The sequence below is a fragment of the Engraulis encrasicolus genome, chromosome 7 (assembly GCF_034702125.1).
Source record: "Engraulis encrasicolus isolate BLACKSEA-1 chromosome 7, IST_EnEncr_1.0, whole genome shotgun sequence".
NCBI classification, from domain to species: Eukaryota; Metazoa; Chordata; class Actinopteri; order Clupeiformes; family Engraulidae; genus Engraulis; species Engraulis encrasicolus.
The window spans coordinates 16,187,515-16,208,963 of record NC_085863.1 but is presented as its reverse complement, the minus strand read 5'-3'; the positions used below and the strand labels follow the sequence as shown (position 1 = coordinate 16,208,963).

The window sequence follows — 21,449 nt, the reverse complement described above, 5'->3', positions numbered from 1 at the left end:
GGCCTTCAGGTTCTGGTGCTGAGACATCATGCTCTCCACACCTGATATACATGCGCGTGTGGTGTGTGCGTGCAGTATGCATACGTGCATGTGCACCAGGGCTTGACATTGGCGCCTGCGAATCGGCCAAAAATGGTCGGTGGCTAGTAATAAGTTTAGTCTCACTAGCCACTATGGCAGGTAACTTATTATTGGCTATGACATTTGGCAGGAGCATATATCCTCTTTTTGCACCTTGTGTTATATGTGCGTAGGTTCAAGATCATTAAGATTCTATTCGTCTCATATAGGCTACCGTAGGTGGTTTCATTGTTTCACGATGCTCATAGCATTGATCGTCTTGTTTTATCACTTCATTTTCTGAGCTTATATGCTAAAGGTTGTAAAGAAAATATGTCTAAAAATACTGACAGTAAAACTGTGTCTAGTAGGCTAGAAAGGCTGAATGGCTAGTGACTCTGGAAAACTACTAGCCACAAGCTAATGTTTTTTAAAGTATTTTTGGGGGGCTTTTCAAGCCTTTATTTTTGTTGATATGAGACAGGACATTGAAGGTTGTGACAGGAAGCAAGAGAGAGAGAGAGAGAAGACAGGGGGTGCATCCCAATATGTGTCCTTGCCTCCTCCACTTGTGCTTGTCTCCTCGTCCCGCCTCCTGGCCCCTCCTCCGTGGAGAAAACGATAAAGTTTCCCAGCTGTCATCCTCGCCACAACAACTTTTGAGGGACTGTTTTTCATTCACCATCCCAATTGCAAATGAGAAAAAGACTTTACAATTGAGCTTTTGCAAGATATTGAAATATAATGCTGTTGTCAGTGATGTCATCATGACGAGAAGCAAGTGGAGGAGGCAAGTGGAGGAGGCAAGGTCACATATTGGGATGCATCCAGGGAAGGGTCAGCGAAGGGCCCGGGTCGGAATCGTAGACGAGTGCCCTATCATTGCCGCCATGGTAGGGCCACAAAGAGCTAATGCTAAACCCTGATGTGCACGTGTGTGATAATAATAATAATAATAATAAAAATAATTGTATTTGTATAGCACTGTATCATACAAGGCATGCAACTCAAAGTGCTTAGCAAATGGGGAAAAAAACATCATTGCTAGAGATGGATTTAAAAGGAGAGGTAGAGAGGAGAGGCAGAAATAATGTCAAACCCTGATGTGCACGTGTGTGCATGTGTGTGTGTTTTTCATGAGTAAAAACTTGTCTGACCTTTATGTGCCCCTTATTTGCCCCCCTGACCTTCCCCTGACCTTCCCCTGACCTTCCCCTGACCCCCTGACCCCTGCAGGAGGGCAAGGAGCTGATCCAGGAGCAGCCGGAGCTGCAGTCGGTGGTGCAGCAGAAGCTGGAGGAGATGCGGGAGTGCTGGAGCCACCTGGAGAGCACCACCAAGGCCAAGGCCCGGCAGCTCTTCGAGACGCAGAACCACCGGACCCCCGGCGCCGGTATCACCGCCACCACCGACCCGCCCGCTAAGACCCTGACCGACCTGGATCAGCAGCTGTCCCTGCTGCAGGAGCAGCCTCCAGTGGTGGGGGGATCGGGCTCTGGTACCGGTTCTGGGCCCGGCTCGGGGTCGCTATCTGGGCCTGGCTCGATGTCTGGCCTGGCTGCCTCCGCCGCCGCCACCCAGCCCACCCTACTGCAGCCCAGGCCCTCCTTCAGCCAGCAGCTGCAGAGGATACAGGTGGGCTATCCCCCTTACGGGACGAATAGCAGGGTTGCCAGATGAGGCTGATGATTTCCAGCCCAAAAAATGCTCAAAACCCGCCTAGAAGCACCCCGCCCAATTCTATTGATTTCAATGGCAGAAATTGGGCGGGTTTTTCTGCTAAATTCCACTTTTACCCGCACACAGTCATCCTAAGCAGCCCAATTGGGCAGGAAACAGCCCAATCTGGCAACACTGGCGAATAGACCAGCCGCAACGCGATTGAAGCGACAGGGAATCGCTTCTGTGCAGCAAGAGCGATACGAGCGATTGAAGCGACTAGAGTTTGTTGGTTGAAAGCAGAACACAAGCATTCAAACATTCCCATTGGCTTTGGTTACTGACCTCTATACAGTCATTGGTTGTGGCGCCTTATCGCCGAACCGCGTCATAGCTCATTTGCATAACATTCCCAGGAGTTCAGCTACAAACTGTCGCTCTTGGCGTGCAAATCGCCTCTAGTCTCCAGAATCGCTTTTGTCGCGCGACTCAATACAAAGTCAATTACTTCCGTCGCTCGCCTCGCTCATGTCGCGGCCGGTCTATTCGCCCGGTTAGGGACCATGATTTCAAGGGGCGGCGCCATCACTACCTCATCATTTTTGGTTGTGCCACAGGGTCGTTTTACTGGGTTATTGGAATGCACGCGTGCACACACACACACACACACGTTTATTACAAATGTTACATACATCGCTGCACAGCAGGAGCCTAAAACAAGTTACCTGCTAAAACCAAATCAATTCCATGTAAAATTTAGCCTCACCATTAGTGAGACAGCTATTGATATTCAGCATAAGTCAGCATCAGACTGTCAGTCTGAGTCAGCCTAGTGGCCCCTTAGCAAGAGATCCAACAGCCAGCAGTATGTACATCTTATGGCGGCCTTGCTTATCACAAAATAGCACCACACTTTAGTGTGTGCATGAGTTAATGACTATTGTTTTTGCAGTAAAATAATCGTTACATACATACATACAAGAAGTGATCTAATACTTTGTTCACTACCTTGTTCGCTACAATGCTAATGTTCGTTTATGTGGCCACTGTATCTTGTGGGGTGACATGGTAATGTGGAGCCACCTATTTTAGTTCAATCATTTTGTTGTGCATCTCTATGCATCTCTACAGATTTTTCTCAAAATACATTTCTTTACTAAGAGGTTGGGGATAGGGATGGTTTTGGTCTGGGCACAGCTTAGCATTCTTTTCATTTAGTTTCGTTAACCTACAGACTTTGGTATCTGACAAGTGGAAAAGGTATTTTGCCAGCAGTGTGTCACTTTTCTAACTGTAGACTTAGCATACAGTAGTTGTGTTGGAACATAAAACTGTGGCAACATAGGTGTGCTCACAGGAATGCAGGTGTAGGACTATATCCAATGCAGTAGTTACACTTGAGAGAGGATACAATGTTTCACCTCTTCCTGCATGCCATATATATTGCCATGGAGATGCAGTTGTGAAGCAGTGAAGACATGCTACAAAGGATATTTAGTCGCCATGGATATACTGTACCGTATGTGACATGGCAACTACTTTCCACTTTTTAGTACTTTGGCTGCTTCCTTTACACTATGTACAGCAGGGATGGGCAACTGGAGGCCCGGGGGCCTCCTCACTCAGAACGGCCCGTAGATAAAATATTTTTTTCAAAAAACATACTGACAAGATCTGTCCACCACTACTCACTCAATCTGTAACTACACTGGCCAACAGAGAACACTTTTCAAACATCGGCACTCAGTAAGCCATCAACGCCACCTCAAAGTGTGTGAGATACAGTCAGATCTGTGGTCATGTGGCCCTCCGATGGTAGCATTGAAAAAAAAATGTGGCCCTCTTTGTCATGGAAGTTGCCCAACCCTGATGTACAGTACTCTGCATGCTACTGTGGAGTTGTCTGGAGCAGTGGTGACGCTTGACAGAGGATACAGGAGTCCGGCTTATATATGTATTATAATGGAGACACAGTATACAGTACATACGAAAAGTTCAGATGTAAAAACCCCCGAACTCCATTTTTGAAGACCTGCACTTCTATATTTTTAGAGAACCCCGTTGTTGGTTTGGTTTACATTCATGTACTTGATAATACATATTAATAGTTATATTACATAAATAAAATTTTAAAATATCCAATTATGATAGATTTATACTAAATAAAAATGAATTAAGATTATTTTCTGAAAAGGCACTTAGGGGGTTTTGCATCTCTTCATATACAGTAAGAGGTACTCATGCTTCACAGATGATATGTAGGGCACAAGTTTCATCTTAGACATGTGGGATAGAACGTCTTCTTCACAGAGCTTCAGTAGCCTCATAGCCTGGGCCTGCCCATACTGTAGTTTCTGAGGCGATGCACACAGGCACAGGCAGTCATGGGTAAGCGGGTAGCTCTTTCAGTGCCATGGACTTGAAAACGAGTCTTTTCAGAATGTATGGCACAGTGCCAAAGACTTGGTATCAAGTCAATTGTGTTTTTTTTTATGGGGGGTGGGACCTAACACGTTGATCTGGTATGTTTGTTGTTCACATAGACAAAGAATTCAAATTTTCATGGCTCTTGAAAAAACATTCAAATGTTGAAAGAAGCCTGGCAACCCCCCGGTCTGAATTTGAAAATGGCTGGCACTGAATGAGTTAAGGGCATCAGACTTGTATCCTAAAGGTTGCCAGTTTGACTCCCGACCCGCAAGCTTGCTCGGGGGAGTAATTAATCGGTGCTCATCCCCTTCCTCCTCTATGACTGAGGTACTGTACCCTGATCATGGTACCGTCCCGCCACACTGCTCCATTTCGGGTGTCACTGGGGGCTGTACCCTTGCAAGGGTGAGGCATAAATGCAATTTCGTTGTGTGCAGTGTTCACTTGTGTGCTGTAGAGTGCCAGTTGGGCTTTCACTTTTGTTTTTTGATTGGCTGTAGCATCGTCCAGTGACATACAACTGCAATTTTGAGACACACATTAAGCCCACCTCTGACAAAACATTTTGTACGTGAGCCTAGCCTTTGTACAGTTCGGAAAAGCTTTAGAGTCGCTATAGCCATTCACCATTCCCTTCATTAAAATACAATTCACATTTGAGAACTTAATTCGTCTTTGCGTAGAATTTACACAGATTAGAATACTGTACTTTCAAATATATTTCCCTTCTTGAAAAAAAATGTATGAGAAACATGGCAATTGAATGCATTGAAAGATTCAAAGAAAAGTCATGAATGTCGATTTATCATACATGTATTCTGTTATACAGTAACTCTAACATCGTAGTGGATGGGTGTGAGATCTACTGTATGTAGAAGACTAAAGCGGCATATCCAGCACAGAGGGGACTGACAGGGTGACAAACACAGAGTAGCCTTCCTTCTAAAGACGACAATACGAAGGAACATTTATAACAGAGGAGACTGGCAGGGCACAAGTTATACTCTACAATGGCACAAGTAGGACAGAACTCGGAAAGGGTATGCAGAGTCCAAAGTAATGCACAACCACTTTGTCATAAGAGCAGCCTCACGGATCCTTTGTTTACCGTGAAGAATATTCAGCTTACTACTATTATCATACTATTAAGCCCTTTACATTTTTACCTGTGCAAATAAGGTACAGCGTAGGCTATGTGAATACATAGATCAGTGTCTCTGTGTACAAAAATGCACTCACATGGTTTACACACTATCCAGAGATATGAGCTAACTAGCTGTGGAGTTTGTGATTATTTCACTGGATCATTATGTAACATGCACCCCTTAGTTGGGTGCATGCCTCATCTCCTGTTTCCTACATGTCAATTCAGCTGATCCTCTCTCTTTCTCTCTCTCTCTCTCTCTCTCTCTCTCTCTCTCTCTCTCTCTCTCTCTCTCTCTCTCCGGGTCTCCCTCCACTGCCCTTCACTCCTGCCCCGGCTCTCCAGCCCCACCATTCTCACAGCTACAGTACATATCAATATCTCGTCTTCTTTCATCTCTTCTCTTCTCTTCTCTTCTCTTCTCTTCTCTTCTCTTCTCTTCTCTTCTCTTCTCTTCTCTTCTCTTCTCTTCTCTTGTATCTTCTGCCTCTTCTCTTCTCTTCTCTGCATCTTCTCTTCTCTGCCTCTTCTCTTCTCTTCTCTTCTCTTCTCTTCTCTTCTCTTCTCTTCTCTTCTCTTCACTTATCTCCTCTTGTATCTTCTGCCTCTTCTCTTCTCTTTTCTTGTATCTTCTGCCTCTTCTCTTCTTTCTTCTCTTCTCTTGTATCTTCTCTTCTCTTCTCTTCTCTTCTCTTCTCTTCTCTTCTCTTCTCTTCTCGTCTCTTCTCTTCTCTTCTCTTCTCTTCTCTTGTATCTTCTGCCTCTTCTCTTCTCTTCTCTTCTCTTCTCTTCTCTTCTCTTCTCTTCCCTTCTCTTCTCTTTTCTTTTCTTTTCTTTTCTTTTCTTTTCTTTTCTTTTCTTTTCTTCTCTTCTCTTTATTTCCTTTCACACTGTCCCTTGTCAGTATCCAGATATCCAGATATCTCAAGTATTATGAACAATATCCCATAATTTGGTGTCATATGATGTTGTAACGGCAAACATCAGTGTAGCACCTCAGCACGCTTCATTTGGTCATTTGAAATGTCTTTTATTTATTGGGGACCAACCAAGTTCAGTTTGAACAATAGACTGTTACCAGAATTAGCCACAGGCTAATGTTTATCTGTTGCCCCCTGGTGGGTTGAACATTTCTCAATATGTGTTCTGTTTGTTTTGTTTTTGTTATTATTCCATACACTTGTTTCTTGTCTACTCTCCCTTTATATTTCTTCCCTATGACTTTTACACCCTTTTGGACATTGTTGTCCCCCATTGACCCCTCTGTTTCCTCCACCCTTTACATACACCTCAACCCTACACCATTACACTTTCTGAAAATGTTTGAGTTGCTTTTTGTCTCCTTTTTGTGCACTTTACAACATATTTCTTCATTCTGGTTGTCCCCATCCATTACAGAACCTCAACAATGTACACCTTCAGTATCATCTAGTCACCACAGCTCATGTGAATTGATTTTTTCTTCTCTGTACCGTGTCTTTTTTTCCTCCTTAATTCACACCTCACGTGAATTATTTTTTCTTCTCCTTACCTCTGCCCTGTTTCCTGTTCCTGTTTCCTGTTCCTGTTTCCAGACGATGGAGTCGCAGCTGTACCGCGGGGTGGGGGGCATGTCACCGCTGGAGGGGTCCATGACGGAGATGGGCATGCTGAAGAGCCTGGAGGGGGAGGGGCTGGAGCGGCCGGCTGAGACGCGCATCTGCCGGCTCATCGAACCGCTGAAGGAGCGCCGCCGCATCCTGCTGGCCTCCAAGGAGATGCACCAAGTCAGCCAGGACCTGGAGGACGAGATCGTGAGTCATACATACATGTGATCATTGAATAGTAGTCAGGTTCAAGTTTCCACATTATAATGAATCGGAAAGGGGAATCATGGACCAGATTGTAGGTTGTATAGGCTATGTCAGTGGTTCCCAAACTTTTCCAAATTGGGGCCCACTTGAAATTTTCACAAATGTTCGGGGCCCAATTAAGAATAAAACTGAAATATATAGTCAACAAGCAACACACTCAGGAATACTATTTTGATTTTTAGACAATTATTTCAAGGCCCACTTGGAACACCCTCAGGGCCCACCAGTGGGCCTCGGCCCACAGTTTGAAAATCACTGGGCTATGTGATTGAATAGGGTCAATATTCAGGGTCAGGTTTCCAAATTAAAATGAATTCGGAGGGCAATTCAAGGACGAGATTGTGAGTCTTATACTGTCTGTCATTGAATAGTATTCAGGGTCAAGTTTCCAAATTAAAAATGAATGCGGAAGGCAAATCAAGGATGAGATTGTGAGTCGCAATCATCAATGTCAATATCAATAGTATTTGTATTGCACAGTATCATACACAACTTTCAATCAATGCGATTGAGAAAGAGAAGCAACAAAACATGACAGTTCTATCTTAAGAGACTGTAAATATTTACCCTAACCAAAGGCAAAACATAGCCTGGCACTCATGCAGACCCTTCGTGCTTCGTGCACCTTCGTTAAACTTTGTGAGCTTGCACGAGGGTCTGGAAATCTTAGAGGAGCTCGAACGGAATCAGATATTTCACAGCCTGTCCAATCAGAATCTGGGGCCGGGATCGTGGGGCAGGGTATATACAAGTCAGTGGTTGAAGTCATGGAGGTAGTATAAGAACTGGAGAGAGTGAATAAGTCCCGCCTCCAGTCATTTCAATGGGAAATGCTAGGCTAGTGAATTCAGCCAAAATTGAACGTTTTTTTTCAGCTTCCAAAATGGAGTTATTTCCGCCGACAGTTTACTCAGCCAATTACGTGCCACGTTAATGACTGACTTACGGTTGACCAGAAAGCTATATGGAAGACGGGCATTGGATGCATGGAGGTGCCCAACCACAGACCTGTAAAGGTCTGTGCACCCTACACTAAACTCGCGTACCCACCAATCATCATGAGCGAAGTGAATGTCGGAAGTGCAAAAATGGCGACTTGCTAATCGGCAAAGCTAACCAGCCAAATCCTGCCCCCCTGGTTGAAGTAGTACGTGATTTAAAAAAAGCCACGTGAATTCTCCAATCAGCTTCGAGCTGTTTTGAACACACCTACGCCTTTTCAGAGCTAAGCGATAGACAATGTTCCAGATGGTTGGTAACAATCATCGTGTGAGAACCAGGTTAGGCAAAACATGCCACTGTTGCACATGTATATCACTGAATAATAGTCAGGGTCGGTTTTAAAATTCAAAATTGAAAAAATGATTCCTAAAGGCGCAACATTTCAGGTTCAATTTAGGTATAAATTGAAGTGTGCTGAATTCAAATCTGCTGTATACCTGTCTCAAAAAACATCCCAGAATGCCTTAAACATGTAATAATAACGTGTGAATAATCCAATATGGCCACTACTCTTAGGCCAAATTCTGATTCCTTGCCAAACAGAGAGAAAAGTGACAGAAGTTGTTTGTAGCAAATGGACCGAAGTTACTTGCTCAGGTCTTGGAGTTACCATGCTGGGCCTAGAGTAGAAGATGAGATTATGGGTCAGGAGTTGGGGCCTTTTCTTCATTTTTGATCACTTGGTTAGTGAACAGCTCTGAACCGTTATTCTGTTCGGGCAGATCAGCTACTCAGTGAATTACGTATATGGGTTTGAAAATGTGGCAGGGTGTTTACAGTGTATTTACAAACCTGAGACTGACCCCTCAACAGATCGTACACATGCTTGTAGCGGCTTTAAAAATTAGTGGCAACAAATGTTTTATTTTGTTTTTCTTTTTCTTTTTGTCACTCCCCCAGTGGGTATCCATATGTGGGTGCCATGTTGACTAGTATTGTGTCTGTGTAGTATGTGGCATAGGCGTGCATAGACAGGGACGTGGTAGTGCTAAAGCACCTGCCCCGTTGCCCTTCTGGACATAAATGCCCTTCTTGAACGTTCTTTGTCACTTTTTTTGTCACAATGTTCTGTGGTCCATATTGACATAATAATCTACAAATGTTTCACGATCAAAAGCACGTGCCAATTCTAGTGCCCCCATGTAATATATCTTCTACAGCAGCGGTTCCCAAACTTTTTTGTCTCGCGGACCCCCTAAATCTCTTAGTTGTGTCATGAGTACCCCCTAATTCATGTTTTATATCGCTTTCTCTGTCCTGATGTGACTGCTCCATACATTTGTTATAATAATAACATCTTTCCAAGTACCCCCTGCAGTGTGCTCGCGTACCCCTAGTGGTACACGTACCCCTGGTTGGGAAACACTGTTCTATAGCCTAGCAATGCAGCCAGAAGTTCCACATGCCCCCTTCAGCACCTGCCCCCCAAAATGCCTGTGCACGCCACTGGTCATTGGGTTTAGTGTTGACAACATTTACGGCCCGCAAGACCGTCTTATATGGCCCCCGATATAATTTTAATGTTATGCAGTTTCACATGAAATATGTTTTGTAAAGCAATCTTGGAAATTACATTTGCAATACAATTACGTTATATTTCAGGGGACCTAGAGAAGGTGGGGTCTGTTGTAAAGGTGGCAACCTTCAATATAGGCCTAATGTGCAGGGAGAAATCCTGGTTTGTGTTCATAGTACTGTATGGCCCTTGGTGGGCTTCATACAAATTGAAGTGGCCCCTCGAATGAGAAAAGTTCCTCACCCCTGCCTTATAGCTAACTGTGGCAACATGGCTGCCTCCAGACCTGCAAGTGTGACATTAGTGACGCATTTCCTACTGTACTAGTCATAAACCACCAACGTTTAAATTTGTGTTGACTATGGTTATTATTGTGGTCGTGCAGGTGTGGATACAGGAGAGACTCCCCCTCGCATCCTCCAAGGAATACGGGAACAACCTGCAGAGTGTGCAACAGCTGATGAAGACAAATGAGGTACGTACGCCCGCTCCCCTAACGCATCCACACACATCCACACATCGTTCAGATGCCGCCCGCTTCCTTAACGTAAAGACACACAGCTCTGCTTAGATTCCGCTAAAATACTACTAAGTATGTGCACTCCTAAACGGAGGTGGGGGAGGGAGGGAGGGATGAGGTAGGAAATGTGCGAGACTTTTGTTTTATGTTGATGAAGCATGATGTATTGTAATAGTCAACAGATTTCTTTACATTGAAATACTACATGTAACTGCTGCTTACAACCAACCTAGACAGACTACAAGATGCTGCTGGAGTCTTTTATGATGTATTAACTGGCATAGTTTCTCTTTAGATACATTTGGTACTTCATCATCACAGAAAAGATCTTTGCATACCCGATATGTTGATGTGATATTTTCATAGTCTAATACAGCACTCTATACACTGTGAAAAACACTCTGCAATGTCATAAATACCTAAAAGTTTGCAGTGCTGTTCTGTAATATCATATTCTTTGCTTTGGTTTGGTGGTTTCAGGTGTAGTCATGGCCGTAACTACCATTGGGGACACAGAGGTCATGTCCTCTGTATTTTTTTTCAGTAATGTAAAATATATCTATGATGAAAATTGATATATGATCAACAATGATCAATTCAGTCTGTATACGCCACCCCCATTAATTCTCAAGGCAGTGATTAATATAAACAAACTTCAGAGTTTGACTGAAGTGTTTGAAGTATTCTTAAAGGGACACTGTGCAGGAAATGGTCAAAAAAGGTACTGCAACTATGCTGCTTATTGAAACTGGGTTGCCTATTGCCAAATTTGATCTTTACATGAAAGTTTACTAAGTATTAAACAAATATTTTCTAGTATGGTCCAAGTACAGTCATTTTTGCAGCTAAAAATGGCTATTTTTGGATATTCAAAATGGCGGACCATGGAGAAGATCCCCCTTTTCATGTATGAAAAGTGCAAGTTTTCCAGTCATAATGAAAACTTAGAATTTGATGATGGTGGTAAGTATTCATGAAAAAGGTAACAACAGTGAATGGGCAGCATGAATTCTGGAAATAAACAACTAAAAATCTCACACAGTGTCCCTTTAATGTACAGTATGCAGCAAAGCACGCAGTATTTGACCTCAGTATTTGAAAATGTCTGGTTACGGCCCTGGGTGCCCCATTCGACACAACCAAGGTACAGGTTGTTATAGGTTTGTTATTGCATGAATGCCAATGATAAAGTTGTAATGTATTCTGTAAAGAAACACAGCTTTGAAAAGCAAAGTGTTCCACAGGCTTCATGCAAATGTATCTGACCTTTTATTTTATTTTATTTTATTTATTTAACCCTTGTTTATTTAACCAGGAAAAGTCCCATTGAGCCACAATAGCTCTTCTTCCAGGGAGTTCTGGCCAAGAGTGGCAGGCAGCAAGTTGCCGTAAAAGTTAAAAGAAAATACAAGGACAGAGGACAATACTAACAAGACACTACAGACAATATCAAACTGCAGAATCGTATAAAAAAGTGAAGTATGTGATGTAACTAAAACATGCAACATACACTAAGGATAACGGAAACAACTGAAACAAGACAACTCTCACAAACACAAATGACTGTACAACCAAGGACAACTAAAGACAAACACTGCAAGAAGACATGACTCACATTCTGTACATGTAGGGTCCGTTCGAAACGGGAAAGGCAGCTGTCCTTCCAGTAAGCTAACTGGACATCGAGTCATCAAGTGTGATTCGAAACGAAACATTGCTTTATTTCCTCCCTTGGCAGTTCACATCAGATGCTGACCTGGTGCTGCCTTATATCCAAAATGCTGTGCGACACCTCCCTTTCAACAGGGTACCTGAAAACAAACATGGCTACCACCCAAGCTACTACCTTACAATGCTCTTTATTCTAACACTTATGTACGTAGATCTTGAGAATTGAAGGGATAAATCAACATTGTAGTATCTATAAATATGCGGTCGCTAGATCTATTTATAGCCTATTTTACGATTTCGCCCTCTGGCGGTCATTCACCGCTCAAATAGCATGCATAAGCTAAGCGCTAACGCGATGAACGTAACTCTGGCCATAGAATCGCCGCAACATCAAATGCGCAGGCCAGCGCACTCGTTAGTGCCGTTCGTAACGGCCACCTCATCAGCCTATCTGATCAGAGACCTGTTTATGTAGGAGGGGAGTCATCGAGTCACTGCCTTCCGTTCCGAACGCACCCGCAGAGTCCTATTTGCTAAAGACTTGACCTGAAAGACATCAGACTCAATTCTGACTTCTGACTTCTGATTGGTCCTGAGCAGGTGCTGCAGTTGGAGCTGCAGAGTCGCAGGGAGCGATTGGAGGAGGTGTTGGCGAGGGCGGCGGCCGTGGCGGCCCTCTGCACGCCCGAGGCGGATCTGGTGAGGGAAGGGGCGGAGCACGCCAGGCAGCTGTGGGAGGTGCTTCTGGTGGAGGCGGAGCGTCGCACTGTGATGCTGGACGCCGTGTTCCATGCCCAGCAGTACTACTCGGAGGCGGCCAAGGCTGAGTCCTGGCTCAGCGGACAGAAACTACAGGTCATCAACGAGGAGAGGGGCACGGTGCGTACCCACCCACACATTTATATTATCACATTTATATTATCACATTATTCACTTTTATATCACATTTATATTATCACATTTATATCACTTTTTTATTTGAAGGGTTTATTTGAAAACGGTGTATCTCCATTTTTTTACTTTTGCATTTTATTATTGGAAATGACTGTTCAGATGTCATATCACCCATGTGTGAATTCTTACCATTCAAATATTTTGAGAACATTCTTTTTTAAGCTATATAAAAGGCATTTTGCAATGCATTTCAATGGAATGCCCAACACAAAAATGTCAATTTCACAACATTCTATAAAATGGAGATACACCGTTTTGCAAATAAAGCCTTTATTTGTATTTATTTACATGAGGGTTGACATCCTTGTGGACATGTATTGTGTATTGGGTTGTGTGCTTTATGTCTCCATGTTGGCCATAACTAGCTATGATGGTGGTGAAAATGAATTTCCCTTTTGGGGACAATAAAGGCTGTCTATCTATCTCTATTCTTATTACATTACATCACACATTTATTTATGTCACATTTTTCTGATTTTTAAAAAAATCTTTAGTCATAGTAAATGCACACCGAGTGAGGTGAACATGGCATCACATTGATGAAAAAAACAAATGTCGTTGCACACGTTTTTTCATTAATCTGATTTTCCAACCAGGAAATGCATGCATGAAAGTGCTGTTACCATGGAAAACGGTGTAACGCATAAAAATGTGCCATTCTGTTTTTTGGCCTTTGCCAGCTCTGTATGTCTCTCTACAGTAGGCTATGTATACTGTATACGGCATGCAACTTCTCCTACCTCATGCGGCAGTCTGCCCAAATAGCTAGTCTTTACATCACACATCACAGGATCTGTGTTGTTTGTCATCTCAGTCAGATAAAGTCATTCCACCGAGGAGTCCTTTTAATCTGCTACTCTGGCACGCCACCAGCCTCAGACACGTATAGTGTACCAGAGCTATGGCACCGTACCGACAGATGGCCCACAATATTTGTGCTATTATGCCCAGTGCGCTTGCAGTGGGCGCGGGTTTATCCGCATGGCAGGGTGAGGTGTAAGCGAACAGAGGGAGGGACTGCCGGGGCGAGTGGTGGAGGTGGGCTCATCGCTGACGGGGTTTGGGGGATTTTGGTGCTTCCATTCCATGCGTTTCCATTGATGATTTTGGCAGCCTCATCATGCGATGAAGTAATGCTGTTATTTGTTGCATTGGCCGAATGGAGGACTGTGGTAACATGGCTGCCTCCTGACCTGCAAGTGTGACATTAGTAACACATTTTCTACTACGTAGTCATGAACCCCCACTGTTTAAATGTGATTTATGATTTAGATATTGGTAAAATGTGTAACTGGCTGGCGGCAAATACAATGATTTAGAATGATGTCATGTTCATGTAAAAATGTCAGAGGCCAAGAACCTAAAATTCTCGAAGGTGTAATTTGATCTATTTGAAGTCATCACTGTACCTGCTGTGGCCTAACATCTGAAATTTCCTTGTGAGATTGTTCTGTGGGGTAAAAAAAAAACTTCTGTAGTGCTTCTGTTTCAGGTTCCTGATTACAGTAATAGTGCACCAAACAGAGAGTCCAAACACTGTAGTTATACAAACACATCTACTTACTGCACCTATATTTTGTGAGGCTTTTGATGTAATATTCAATTGTACAATTCAATAGTAAGTCGCTTTGGTTAAAATGTGTCTGCTAAATGCAATATAATGTAATGTAATGTAATGATATGTAGAGCGTATCTGCTAAATGCGATGCAATGTAATGTAATGTAATGTAATGTAATGTAATGTAATGTAATGTAATGATGTCGAGCGTGTGTGGTGTTATTTGACTGCTTCCCAGGACGAGCCGAGCACGCTGAGGCTGCTGAAGGAGCAGCTGACCCTGGAGGGGACGGTGGAGGGCTACGCAGAGACCGTCAGCTTCCTCTCGCAGCAGTGCCGCCGCATGCTGGAGCTCGGACACCCTGACAGGTACGCACGCACGTCTTTTGAAGGAGGAAACCAACGCAAACCAGAGGTGTCGAGGTGCAGGTAGCGGGTGCAAGATCAATTTTGTAGAAGAAGATACCGCACACTCTTGTCCATCGTGCTGTAATTTATTAACAAAACAACGTTTCGGCCCGTATGGCCTTTCTCACACACACGCACGCACACACACAGATACTCACCTTGATGGATGGATGGATGGATGGATGGATGGATGGATGGAGGGATGGAGGGATGCCTTTTATGGATGGTTGGATCAGTCAGTAGACAGATGGAGAGAATTTCTGTTACTAAATGTGAAAATGCTAAGCAGTTCCCTGAACAAAACCATGCCTAACCCTAACTTGCCAGTAAAGCAATGTGTCTGCAAATGTATGTTTGTCAACAACAGCAACAAAAGCAACAAAAAACGGGGCAATTGTGCCCAGACCAAAACCATCCCTAAGCCTAACCTGCCACAAGCCACAGGGAATTGTAGGGCATGAGGAAATGTGCAATATCATGGTGCACACACACAACAGACAGTTCGTCAAAACAATCAAGACAAATCGCCGTTGTATACGCATTGTGGTGATGCCATGTTGATACTGCACATACAGGGCTACATACTGTGCATACCTGTACGTATATTCACAGATTACTGTAATTATAAAATTTCACATAACAGTAAATAGTTTTCTTACTTCTATACCTAATATCTTCCCTTTTTTGCTCTTCCTTCCTTTTGTCTCCTCCTGTCCCTCTCTCCCTTCACACCTCTTTTTTGCTCTCTCTCTCTTTCTCCGCCTCAGTGAGCAGATCACCAAGCAGCAGTCCCACATAGACCGGCTGTATGTGTCTCTGAAAGACCTGGTGGAGCAGCGCAAGACAAAGCTGGAGCAGCAGTACTGGCTCTACCAGCTGAAGCGCGAGGTGGAGGGCCTGGAGAAGTGGATCAACGACCGCGAGGCGGTGGCCAGCTCCACCGAGATGGGACACGACCTGGAGCATGTCACGGTACGCTAGGCTCGAGGTACTCGCTAGGCCACAGCTGCCTCACAGGGTCTGCAGGGCGGCCGGGCCTAGCACTGGAAAATATTAGTGAAGTGAAAGCCCACTTGGGAAACTCCAACTGAAATTGTCATTGTGACACAGCACTTCACAGCACACTGTGCACACTGCACACAACGAAATTGCATTTTTGACTCACTCCATGCAAGGATGCAGCTCCCAATGGCACGGTACGCTAGGCTGGAGCCCCTCGCTAGGCTAGAGCTAGCTGCCCCACAGCCAGGGTCTGCACTGGAAAATATTACCCAGAATAGCATAGGGTTGTGCAAAAAATAAGCCATGACAATGCATCACGATACTTGTTTTCACGATGTACTGGATCGATTAATTTCATAACAATGTATCGCGATAGTTATTTTCATGATATACTGCATCGATTAATGACAATTGACTATTTAATAATAATAAAATTGAAATTGCCCCTGGTTCATTTTTTTCAGTACAGTACAGTAGGTAATATTTCTTTTGTGATGGAAGGTCTCTCCCAGATGCTAAAGTGCATTTACTGAGATAAATATCTCAATGCATCACAATAGTACATGATTTGCAATGCATTCTGATAGAATCGCATTTGTGGCATGTATACCAAGATGCGCATTGAATCCTGAACCCTTTGCCAATAGCCACCCCTGGAATACCATCAGTTCCAATATTAATATGGATCTACGTACTTTCATGGTTCGCGCAAATCAGATTTTCGGCCAGCTTTAGGAGTCGTACAGCAGTGCTGATTAGTATCCATAAGACGTTTTGTATCCAGAAGGACATTAAGGTGTTGACTTTGAGCAATTAAAGAACGTAGGATACATATTTTTACTTAACACTATTTAAATGTTTTTTTTTTCATAAGTACTAGTAAGAGAAGACCACTAAGAAGTTCTAAAAAATGAACACCTCGAAGATACTCATTGGAGGGCAATAAAATAGAATAGATCCCCTATTTTTATGATCCTGCACCGCTCCCTAGTATTTCTTATGCTACACTCCTTTCTTCCTTCGTGTACTAACACCACACTCCTCCCTGTCTCTTTGCAGACTCTGCAGGACAAGTTCACCAAGTTCACAACGGAGACGCGCGCGGCGGGCCAGCGGCAGATGGAGTCGGTGAACAAGATGGTGAACGAGATGATCGACTGCGGGCACGCGGACGCCGCCACCATCGCCGAGTGGAAGGACGGCCTGAACGAGTCCTGGGCCGACCTGCAGGAGCTGATGGAGACGCGCAGCCAGATGCTGGCCGCTTCGCACCAACTGCACCGCTTCTTCACCGACTGCCAGGAGGTAAGGCAGCCAATCACCTAATTCACCTTTGGCTAAGGCCTGCCCTAAAATGCTATTTTGACCAATCACAGCGCGGCAAAAGGAAGAGGTCGGACAGAACTCGGGACAGTTTTGACAGGGCTCCATGGACTTGTACAGAGTTGTGTGATGTTTTCGTGATGTTTTCGTTGACACAGTCAGGAGGAGGTAAGGTAGCCAATCAACCAATTACAGACCTTGTCAGGAGGAAAGGCAGCCATTCAACCAATCACAGATACTGTTTGGAGGTAAGGCAGCCAATCGACCAATTGCAGATGCTAGGAAAGGAGGTCACTTGCGCTCTAGCCTTCTTGGTGCTCACAGTCCAGGGGTGAATTTCTCAAAACCAAAGTTGCTAACTACATTAGCTACTTTGTTGTTTTCAATGCATTTTTCCATTGGAAACTACCGAAGTTGCTAACAGGCTAACAACTTCTCTTTTGAGAAACTCACCCCTGGACTGTAGACAATAAGAAACAACTTGGTCCACTTTGGAGAGACTGGGCCCAGTTATCTCCGAAGTGGAGCAACTTGTTTCCTACAATTACAGACACGGTCAGGAGGTCAGGCAGCCAATCAACCAAATCACAGACACTGTCAGGAGTTAAGGCAGCCAATCGCAACAAGGTGAACGAGGCAGCCAATCGTAACAAGGTAAGGGCGCCAGGGACAGAGAGGGTTTGTAGAGAAGGGGACTAACAATCTATCAAAGGGAATCCATCACTGGCTAACTCATTGAGGTAAGGGGACTAACCACTCAGCCTACTAGGGGGGCAATCAAAAACAGTACCAGGAGATATGTGAAAACCGTTCCTGGAGGCAAGAATACCAATCACAGACCTAACCTGTCAGGTCTGCACATTTAAACATAATGTTTTTTTTTTCTGAAAACATGAATGTCCGACTGATTTCGATGTGATGTTTCTCATAATATGTACAATATAATATGTATAATATGTCTCATTATAGTGTAAACATTTAATGAATGAATGTAGTCTGATGTCTAATAACTGTGCTTACATGATGACGTTTAAAAAGACAAAACAAACACAGATCAAGATAAATGTGTTACATGTTTCTAATGTGTTCATGTGTTAAATATGCTTATTATATGGTGTGACATCATCGGTCGAATGCTCCATTCATTTCATCGGGGCTCCCCAACGTTCGCACGTCTGTTATTTTTCGATAACGGACGGGTTGGTCTATAACAGACCGCTGTCAATGGCAACAAGACTTTTCACTGCTAAAGCGACTTTTCAACAAGACTCTAATCAGCTGCTGTGATAGACAACACCTGTAGTCCTGGCTACCTAGCTGTTGCCTAGCGGTGTTTGCGCAGCAACAATCTTTTGACATTAAAAACTATAATAGACTTAACATTAAATAGGCCTAAAGAAATGTCCCCGCCATGTGTGAATCATTTAAGTATATCCATATAATAAGCAGGTTATCTTTCGGCAAGTCGGTCGCTTTGTGGAATAGCAGCACTTCAGAGAGAACAAGACCCCTCCGCTCTGCGTTGGGGTCTAAAGATTCTCTCTGTCGTGCTGCTATTCCACGGTAGCGACCTTCTCGCCGAACGTTAACCCTTACATAATGTACATGTGTTAAATATGCCTAATAATGTACATGTGTATCAGCTGGACGGGTTTGAAAGTAGACTGGTTTGTTTTAGATGTGTTATAATTGTTGTCATGATTAAAACTGGGTTGTTAAGATGTTAGCCTGTCATCAGACACTGCAAAAATCTTGCTGATTAGCTACTGCTGCTATTGTGTCTGAACCTCAACAAGGCATGGTGGCCCTGTGTTGTGTTGTGTGTGCCTCACCCGCTACATGGCATGGCTCTGTGTCGTGTTGTGTGTCGTGTGTGTCGTGTGTTGTGTTCCCAGGTGCATGTCCAAATTGAGGGGAAGATGCGCCAGCTCCCGGAGGTGCGATCCTGTCAGATGAGCAGCTCCAACACCACATCGCTGCCCAGACTGCTGCACTCATTTGAGCACTCGCTACAGCTGCTAGTCACTCAGGTGACACACACACACACACACACACACACACACACACACACACACACACACACACACACACACACACACACACACACACACACACACATGCGTACATGTATACAGTGCACTCAAAAGGACACACACAAACACATACTGTATACACACACACACGCACACACACACACACACACACACACACACACACGCACATGCACACACACATAAACAGAACGGAAGCATTTCATTGTACACACCGTATACTATGTTCTTGCTTGTTTTATCAAAGCATTGTAATTACTGACCTCTATTTGACCTCCATGGCATCACATATTTGACTGTGTTAGCTACAGCTGAACAGATGCAGCAACGCCAGGGTAATGTTATGCTAGCTACTAGCTAGTGTTCCATTGACCTCTATTTCACCTCTGTCTGTATCCTCTACTTGACCCTTTGACCTCTAAACCCCCCCAGATGAGGCAGCTGCAGGAGAATGCGGCCCAGCTGCGGGCCATCTACGCTGGGGAGAAGGCGGACGCCATCTTGGCTCGCGAACAGGAAGTGATGCAAGCGTGGCGGGAGCTGCTGGTGTCGTGCGAGGCCAGCCGCGTGCAGGTCACCACGGTAACCGACAAGGTGCAGTTTTTTGCTCTGGTGCGGGAGCTGAGCATGTGGACAGATGGCATTATGGGGCAGATTGGACCCTCGCCGGACAGCGCAAGGTACAGGTACATATAACTTTACATCACGTCGGGAGCATGTCTATGTTCCCATGGCCCAATGGTCCCGCAGCCCAATGGTTCCACCCCAAACCTTTCCCTAAAACCAAAACCCAAAGTCATGCTTAACCCATTAAGACACAGCTTTATACATTTGCTGTTACCAGAATGGCAATGACCAAGAAGTCGTAGTGCATTACTAAAGGCCCTGTGTTATGTCATAGTATTGTAGTACTACGGTAGTTAACTTTTCAATGACTATTACAGCGTGCCACTGGAGGTACGGCGTGCACTAAGGGGCTACACCTAGTCTGTAAACACCAACAATATCCGGATAATATGTCTAAACCACAATGTAATGACCTCTCCATGTCTACCCATTGTAGCAGAGATGGACTTACCAAAACCTTTCCCTAACCATAACCGCAGTGGAATCATGCCTAAACCAGTAAACCAGTAAAGTCAGTAAACACCAGCAATATAATAAATATAATACATAAATATAATAATTTATAATATATAAAACAAGATACTTACCTCTGTGGGAACAATTTGCCTAAGAACTAAAAAAGTCTTTGTGATGTGGGACCAATGGACTGTGGGAACATAGAGCTGACCCCCATCAAATTTAGAAGATATTTTTTAATTTAATAAAGTGACAAAACAAATGTATAAAAGAGGGCATAAACAACATTATACAATGTGTGGGGGAAATGCAGACTGCACAGGCATGGAAAGGTTAGCGCAGAAGAGTAGGGTTGGTTTTGTTACAAAACGAACCCTACGACATAACTCCCTACACATACACGCACACACTTTACATATTATACATGCTTTCGTTTTAGGTCATGCTCAGGAATATGCTGTGTGGATACATTTGTAAAGAAAGTCCCGCATTGGTAAGAGGAGAGTACAGATATTTACAATAAATGACTTTTGTTTAAATCCTGAAGAAAATGAAGGTGCCCCATAGCATGTACAGAACATCATATAGCCTACACACATCTGCACATATATCACACACATATCGCACACATACGTACGCATATCCTCACTACAGAAACCGTTACTTCTGAAGGCTCTGCAAGTGTAGCATAAAGTGTCATCAAATGTCATACAGTAGACAATGCCTACTCAAGTAGCCTTCGGTCGCAGCTGGATGGAGCCAGTTCTGTGTAAATGTCACATTCTTCTCTTGTGAATCTATGCCAGCATTGGTCCGCTTCTCAGTGCTCCATTTTGTAGACCGGTCCCTTTGAGGCACATTTGTTTATTATCAGTAAATGATAAAAAGCCACAAAATGTGTGTTCTCATAATGCTGCATTTAACATCCCCAATCGTAGCATACGTACTTACTTACACATAATTATGTTTTCTTTTTATAATTGTATACGAACAAAACCATTCCTTTGAAAGTGTAACACTATGAAAAGTGGGGAATCAGCCACTCAACGTCAGAGTGCTTTTGTACGAATGCCTAAAGTAGTTGCTAAAAACACATGTGACGTAACATATATTCATATATCTCAGAGTTCATCTGAACCTCCAATTGTACACTAAACAATTTCTAGAACAGAAGAGGTATACTCTCTGTTTAAGATGTACATGATACTTACAGGT

At 43.8% G+C, this 21,449-nt stretch overlaps 1 protein-coding gene across 1 annotated transcript in view; it reads left to right on the top strand.

Moving 5' to 3' along the window:
- Positions 1-21,449, top strand: part of sptbn4a (spectrin, beta, non-erythrocytic 4a) — a 66,298-nt gene that overhangs the window by 31,409 nt on the left and 13,440 nt on the right. The window contains exons 2-11 of the mRNA XM_063202125.1: positions 1,297-1,544; positions 1,623-1,695; positions 6,868-7,086; positions 10,050-10,139; positions 12,456-12,734; positions 14,606-14,736; positions 15,543-15,747; positions 16,837-17,082; positions 18,996-19,130; positions 19,584-19,831. Of these exons, the coding sequence (XP_063058195.1) occupies positions 1,297-1,544; positions 1,623-1,695; positions 6,868-7,086; positions 10,050-10,139; positions 12,456-12,734; positions 14,606-14,736; positions 15,543-15,747; positions 16,837-17,082; positions 18,996-19,130; positions 19,584-19,831 (1,874 nt within the window). The remainder of the gene's footprint in view (positions 1-1,296; positions 1,545-1,622; positions 1,696-6,867; positions 7,087-10,049; positions 10,140-12,455; positions 12,735-14,605; positions 14,737-15,542; positions 15,748-16,836; positions 17,083-18,995; positions 19,131-19,583; positions 19,832-21,449) is intronic.